At 44.2% G+C, this 7,986-nt stretch overlaps 1 protein-coding gene across 1 annotated transcript in view; it reads right to left on the bottom strand.

Moving 5' to 3' along the window:
• Nucleotides 1-7,504: 7,504 nt before the first annotated feature.
• The window catches only part of LOC309568501 (phospholipase A2 inhibitor and Ly6/PLAUR domain-containing protein-like), a 9,905-nt gene continuing 9,423 nt past the window's right edge, over nucleotides 7,505-7,986 (bottom strand). Inside the window, exon 4 of the mRNA XM_082274179.1 lies at nucleotides 7,505-7,709. Coding sequence (XP_082130305.1) covers nucleotides 7,507-7,709 — 203 coding nt within the window. The 3' untranslated portion in view covers nucleotides 7,505-7,506. The remainder of the gene's footprint in view (nucleotides 7,710-7,986) is intronic.

Genomic DNA, 7,986 nt, shown 5'->3' with positions numbered 1-7,986 from the left:
GTTAAGTGGCCCCATTGAACCATCGAATCAGCTCACAACTCTATGCCCACCTGGTTTTATAACAGATATTGATCATATGAAGCAAGAGCCTCACCAGTGCCCATCAGTTCAGCCTCGGTGGAGACATGTCCGCTGACATCCGATCCGATCCTGTCCGTCAAATCCGGACGGATGGAAACCCTATTTTCCATCCGTCTGGTGGATCGGATGGGAACGGACAGACGGTCCTTTCTCATCTGATCCCCCCATAGAGGACAGCGGGGACCTGACAGCTCTGTCTCCGCACACAGCGTGGAGACAGAGCTGCCATCCGCCTGCTCAGCGGGGATCGGCGGATCGATCCCCCGCTGAGAAAAAAGGATGGCAGAGGCCAGTGTGAAAGGGGCCTAAGTGCGATACTGTGTAATGAAATAAAGTGATAATAAAATAGTAAACAAACAGATGGACAATCGTGCTATGACAAAAAAAAGAACAAAGTCTATAATATCACAGTGTTTCCCTTCACCACGGCCGGAAGAAGGGGTGGGCGGAAGGGACGGCTGCCCTGGACCATGTGGTATCATGTGAGGTGGGGGGGCACCACAAAGAGGTTGGGGGGATGGGGAATTAGGGGTGGGCAAGGAATAAGAATTATTCTAGGAGGGGAGATTTGGGGAGGTGTGCTATGAGTGGTAATTTGAGGGGATTTGTGTTTGGAGGGGGGGATGGAGGAAGAAGATTTGTGTTAGGAGGGGGGATTTTGGGGGGTTTGTGCTAGCAAAAGTAATATGGTAGGGGGAGGGGATTAGTGCTAGGAGGGGATTTTTCTTGGGGGGGGGGGAATTTGTGCTAGCAGGAATGATTGGGGCTATTTGTGCTAGGAGGTGAAATGGGGGGGGGGGATTTGTGCTAGGAGGGGATTTTTCTAGAGGGGGGGGGGGGGGTTTGTGCTAGCAGGAATGATTGGGGCTATTTGTGCTAGGAGGGGAAATGGGGGGGATTTGTGCTAGAATGTGATTTTTTCTTGGCGGTTGGGGGGGGGGGGGGGGATTTGTGCTAGCAGGAATGATTGAGGCTATTTGTGCTAGGAGGGGAAATGGGGGGGGGGGGATTTGTGCTAGGAGGGGATTTTTCTAGAGGGGGGGGGGGGGGGTTTGTGCTAGCAGGAATGATTGGGGCTATTTGTGCTAGGAGGGGAAATGGGGGGGATTTGTGCTAGAATGTGATTTTTCTTGGCGGTTGGGGGGGGGGGGGGGGATTTGTGCTAGCAGGAATGATTGAGGCTATTTGTGCTAGGAGGGGAAATGGGGGGGGGGGATTTGTGCTAGGAGGGGATTTTTCTAGAGGGGGGGGGGGGGTTTGTGCTAGCAGGAATGATTGGGGCTATTTGTGCTAGGAGGGGAAATGGGGGGGATTTGTGCTAGGGGGGGATTTTTCTAAAGGGGGGGGGGTGGAAATTGTGCTAGCAGGAATGATTGGGGCTATTTGTGCTAGGAGGGGAAATGTGTGTGTGTGTGGGGGGGGGGATTTGTGCTAGGAGGGGATTTTTCTTGGGGGGGGGGGGGTGGAAATTGTGCTATCAGGAATGACTGGGGCTATTTGTGCTAGGAGGGGAAGTGTGGGGGGGGGGTTTGTGCTAGGATGGTGGACTGGGGAGAACTATCTAGGAGGGGGTACTTTTTTCAGTGGGGCATATGGGGAATGAGAGGATCATAGCTGGGAGGGTTGGGGGGGGGGGGCATAGATTCATGTTGGGAAGGGGACAGATTTTTATTGGGAGGGGGGGAATTCATGCTTAAGGGGTAAGCATGTAGATACAAGCTTAATTTTTTTTTCTTCTTGGGGGGGGGGGGGGGCAATTTTTGCTAACACATAATGCTCATACATCTTGGGGGGGGGGGGGGGCAATATGGCATGTTCGCCCTGGGCTCTAGATGACCTGGATGTCCAACATCAATGCCTGAACTCACAAATCCGCTTCTGGAGGAATGGTCAAACATTACCATAGACACTCCTAAACCTTGTGGACGGCCTTCCCAGAAGAGTTAAAGATGTTATAGCTGCAAAGGGTGGGCCAACTCAATATTGAACCCTACGGACTAAGACTGGGATACCATTAAAGTTGATGTGCGTGTAAAGGCAGGCGTCCCAATACTTTTGGTAATATAGGGTATTTGTGTTTTTGGATTCTCTTCTCCCAGTAGTGAAGTCATGCTGACTGGTAAGTGGTCAGTCTTTAAGAGTTTGTTACTTTGTTTGTCACTGTAACGGGTTTTCCCAATCGGCAGACTTACCACCAACTCTTGTTCTAGTAACAAAGTTACATTTTTAATCAAATCTTCAGATAGATTTCCTCTTGCTTCCCTTCTCTATCTAAGAAGATAAAAGGCTTTGTTTTATTTCATTTTTAATTTTTAATGGTAAATAATTTATTTGCCGGTATGGCAGCACCTACATTCTAGAATTTTATTTTATTTTGTTGTATTAAAGTAAAAAATCTTGGAATAAAAAAAAACAAAAAAACAAATTGAATTTTATTTGCTTGTATTTTCCATTACCTCTGTTATGCTTGGCCATACATTAGGCGAAAAATCTGCTCCAAACGTTCGTTTTTCGTCCAGTTGACCACTTCCCGACCGACCGCCTGCCCGCCCGCCGCAGTTATACTGCGGCAGGACGGCCCTGCACTCGGCAGCGGCAGCAGGGACTCCGATGCACAGGGCAGATTGCCGCCTGACACCCGCGATCGCTCCCCGCTGAGAGAGAAGGACGGTCGGCTGTTGTAAAGACAGCTGACCATTCTTCTCCCTGGAATGATCACAGAGCGCCTGTGATCCTTCTATATAGAATCACATGTCTCTATGGTCATTTCAGAAGCCACGCCCCCCACAGTTAAAATCACTCCCCTAGGCTCACATTTAACCCATTGATCACCCCTGCCAGTGTCATTTTTACAGTAACAGTGCATATTTTTAGCACTGACTACTGTAGTGATGTCACTGGTCCCCCCCCCCCAAAAGTGTCAAAAATGTCAGTTAGGGGTCCGATCTGTCTGCCGCAATGTCGCAGTCCTGCAAAAAATCGCAGATCGCCGCCATTACTAGTTAAAAAAAAAAAAAAAACAATAAAAATGACATAAATCTTTCCCGTAGTTAGTAGACGCAATAACTTTTGTGCAAACCAATAAAAAATACGCTTCAGAAACAAAAAATTGGAATCAGCGCTTGTGATATAAAAGCAGCTAGCAAGAAAGTTTAAAATACACGTACACTAAAATACAAATTAAAAAAACAAATGAATAAAAATACGTTTATTGCAATTTTTTTTTTTTACCAAAAATATGTAGCAGAAAACAAAATGGCCTAAAATGTTAAAAAAAAAAATATTTTAATTTTTTATTTTTGAGAATGTTATATAGCAGAATGTGAAAAATATTGTTTTTTTTCAGCATTATCACTCATTTTTTTGTTTATAGAGAAAAAAATAAAAATCGCACAGGTGATCAAATACCATCAAAAGAAAGCTCTGTTTGTGGGAAAAAAAGGACGTAAAATTGTTTTAAGTACAGGGTCACACGACTGCGCAATTGTCCGTTAAAATAACGCAGTGCCGAATCGCAAAATAGGGCCTGGTCATTAAGGGGGAAAATCTTCCAGTCCAGAAGGGGTTAATGGGAACAAATAGAAAATTGTTTTTAACTTTTCAGAGCGGAAAAATCTAAGGAACAGTTTGGAAAATTCTGTCGAACGAACGATAAGTTGAAAGGTTAATGTGTTTCTCGCCTGAACTGTTTTCACTGCGCATATGTGACAAACTGAACAAAAAACATCCATTAAACGATTTATCGTTCAAAATGCTGTCATTACATGATGGCACGATCGTCTGCTCTCACGGACGATTTTTTCGTTTTTTAAATATAAGTTTGAACGATTTTTCGGCGAGTGTATGGCCAGCTTTAGTTTTGTTCCTCTACTGAAAAAAAAAATAAATGCTCTGATGCCCCCCAGTGGTTAAATTCAGTAATGTGCTTGTGATCGTCTGGGAGGAAAAATAATGTCAGCTCCAGAAGATTTTCCCCCTTTATGACAAGGCTATTTTTTGCGATTCGGCACTGCAATATTTTAACGAAAAATCTTGTGAGGCTGTACCCAAATACAACTGATGTCCTTTTTTCCCCACAAATAGAGCTTTCTTTTGGTGGTATTTGATCACCTCTGCGATTTTTAGATTTTGTGCTATAAACAAAAAAAGAGCGACAATTTAGAAAAAAAAAAAAGCACAATATTTTTTATTTTCTGCTATAAAACATTCCCAATAAAAAAAAAAATCTATTTTTGTTTATCATTTTAAGCCAATTTGTATTCTGTTACATATTTTTGGTAAAAAAAATCCCAAAAAGCGCAAAAGTTATAACATTTACAAACTACGGGATAGATGTTTGGACTTTTTTTTTTTTTTATTAGCAATGGTGGCGATCAGCAATTTTTAGCGGGACTGCGACATTTTGGCGGACAGATCGGACCCCTGACTGACATTTTTGACACATTTTGGGGACCAGTGACATTACTACAGTAATCGGTGCTAAAAATATGCACTGTTACTGTAATAATGGGGTGATCAAAGGAGTTAATGTATGCCTGTTTGTGCTTACTGACTGTGTGGGGGGGGGGGGGGGGCTCTGTGACAGGCACAGAGAGATCGGGGTTTTAGCTTTGCTGAACTCCTGATCTCTCTCTCTGCCTGTGTGACAGAAGATCCGCCTGCTTTGTTTACATAAGCAGGTGGGTCTTCTGTCAGTTTCCCTGATGATCGCAGGAGGCCGACGGCGATCGTCGCTGCTCCTTTCGCGGCCCGCCTCCCGCTGTGTCTAAATACAGCGGGAGCGCAGCTTCAGCTGCGTGCGCTGACAAGGCCGCGTGCACAAAATCATGTAGATCTCTGTGATTTTGCGCAGCCGAGCCGCCCTGCCGCAGTATATTTGCATGGGGCGGTCGGCGTCTGGTCAAAGCGTAATTCCACTTTCATGGGAATCAAATTAGCAAATAAAAAAATGTTGTTTGGAAAACAATAAATAAAAATGAACGTATAAAATTGAGACACAAGTTAAAGCGGAGTTCCAGCCATTCACTCACCTGTCCAAGGGTCCAGCGATGCGGCCGCCCGAAGCCTCGATCCTCTCCCTCGGCGCCGGCATCACTGCTGTGGGCACCCGGCTGTGACAGTTTGCGGCTTCACAGCCGGGTACCCACTGCGCATGCGCGAGTTGCGCTGCGCGTCTTGATTTGCCGGCAATCTTCTGGGACCTCTGACGTGTCCCAGAAGATTGCAGGGAGGGAGGGGGAGATGAGAACTTCCGTTCAGGGCGCCGCGGCGCTCCGAGCGGAAGTGGGAGCGGGTACCTGTCAAAACTAGGTACCCGCTCCCCCCCCAAAAAAATGACATGCCAAATGTGGCACGTCAGGGGGTCAGGACTCCCTAAAGCGGAAGTTCCAATTTTGGGTGGAACTCCGCTTTAATATTGTAATAGAATTTTATTGAAAATTACCTTTCCTTACCTGTCATAAATAAAATAAACTAAAGGATGTGCACAAGGAAAACATCTTAATCACTTTATGACCGCCCCCCCCCCCCCCCCCGCAGTTATACTGCGGCAGGCAGCCGCTCCTGCGTGAACCGCCGTAGGTATACGTCTGTCGCGCGCAGGCAGCTAGGGGGCGAGCGCGTGCCGCCGCCGGCGCACCGTCACCCCCACTCGTCAGCGGGGAAGCCGATGCACGGGTCAGGTAGCTCCAATTGCCGCCTAACACCCGCGATCGCTCCCCGCTGAGAGAGAAGAACGGTCGGCTGTTGTAAACACAGCCGACCGTTCTTCTCTCTGAAATGATCACAGAGCCCCTGTGATCCTTCTATATAGGATCACATGTCTCTATGGTCATTTCACAAACCACACCTCCCATAGTTAGAAACACGCCCCTAGGTACACATTTAGCCCTTTGATCGCCCCTAGTGTTAACCCCTTCCCTGCCAGTGTCATTATTACAGTAACAGTGCATATTTATAGCACTGATTACTGTAGTAATGTCACTGGTACCCCCAAAAGTGTCAAAAATGTCAGTTAGGGGTCCGATCCGTCCGCCGCAATGTCACAGTCCCGCTAAAAATCGTAGATCGCTGCCATTACTAGTAAAAGAAAAGCAATAAAAATGACATAAATCTTTCCCGTAGTTAGTAGACGCGATAACTTTTGCGCAAACCAATAAAAATACGCTTCAGAAACAAAAAATGTGAATCAGCGCTTGTTTAATTTTGGGCAAACCAATGAAAATACGCTTATTGCAAATTTTTTTTTTTTAACAAAAATATGTAGCAGAAAACAAATTGGCCTAAAATGTTAAAAAATTTTATTTGATTTTTACATTTTTTTGGGGAATGTTATATAGCAGAATGTGAAAAATATATATATTTTTTTCAGAATTGTTTCTCTTTTTTTGTTTATAGCGAAAAAAATTAAAATCGCACAGGTAATCAAATACCACCAAAAGAAAGCTCTATTTGTGGGAAAAAAGGACATAAATTGTATTTAGGTACAGCGTCGCACGACCGCGCAATTGTCCATTAAAGTAACACAGTGCCGAATCGCAAAATAGGGCCCGGTCATTAAGGGGGGCAAATCCTTCCGGGCCCAGAAGTGGTAAAGTAGCTGTCCACCATTTCCTTGGTCACCCTGTGCCCCTAATAGACAAATAATAGTTAACTAATTAACTATTATATGAATTAATTAATATTAATTCATTAATTTAATTGTAAAAAAAAAAAAAAGAAAAAATAAGAACTCACCTTTCTCTTTCAATCGGCAGCTCTGTAATTTTCTGTAAAATACAATATGGCAACCCCTGGAGGAGCTCTGTGCACAGATAGTGTACAGAATACCCCTCCCCCCCCCCAAAAAAAAAAAATGTAATTTCCTGTTTGTGTGATTGGCTCACTGAATTTCCCAGAAGTCTGCACTAAATTACAAATCCAATTTTGAGCTGATAATTTTCTGTAATTTCCTGTAAAATGCAATATGCCAACCTGGAATACAGAATACCCCCCCCCCCAAAAAAAAAAAAAAAAAAAAAAAAAAAAACGTAATTTCCTACTTGTGTGATTGGCTTACTGATTTTCCCAGAAAAAAAAAGCACTAAATTACAAATCCAATTTTGAGCATCCCCTGGAACGAAAATTTCATTTTTAGTGAAATACTCCCAAATGGGAAAGCACATATAAAGCAATGCTGACTCTGCCACTTTCCTCATTAGAGCCCTACAGGTGCAGCAGCTGATCATTATAAAACCACTCCCATACAGATTCACTGTGCACATGGGCACAGACAAACAAACAGCTTCAGAATAACAAAAGGTAGGAATCTGCAACAAAGTTTGTTAAAATCCCTGCAATGTACAGAGATCACCCAGAGGGCAATTTTTTTTCTCAACAATACTGGAGTTACAAAAGCCATTAAACATTGCTTCTTCATCTTCAATTTCAGGTAATAATTAGAAGCAGCATTGCAACAAGTGCCATATATCCATGATGATAGAAGAGGTGATGAAGTCCATGAACGGATCCAGTGCAGGTAATCTGAACCTCAGCAGTTAGGCCATCGGTGGGATGGGTCTGATTTCCGATGTTGCAAATACTGGGGGTGGCGCATCCTCGAAGAATGAGCTCGCTGGACTGGACTGTTCCTGGAGTGGATGAAAAAAATGATATCAGTAGGGTAAATATCAGGCTTCCTGTCCATCACGGCTTAAAATACAAGTATGGATGGCTTATAAAAACAAAAGATAGAGCCGGGAACTCCAAAATCCATATAAATATCTTTATTGCTTTAATGATGATGAGTATAAAAAGGGGCTAACGCGTTTCGGCAAATAGCCTTAGAGCTGTGATCAAGGCCATTTGCTGAAACGCGTTAGCCCTTTTTGTACTCAACATCATGTAAGCAATGAAGATATTCATTTG

Source organism: Pelophylax lessonae, assembly GCF_965119305.1.
Source record: "Pelophylax lessonae genome assembly, chromosome: 12".
NCBI classification, from domain to species: domain Eukaryota; kingdom Metazoa; phylum Chordata; class Amphibia; order Anura; family Ranidae; genus Pelophylax; species Pelophylax lessonae.
This window is presented reverse-complemented; position numbering and strand designations above follow the sequence as displayed.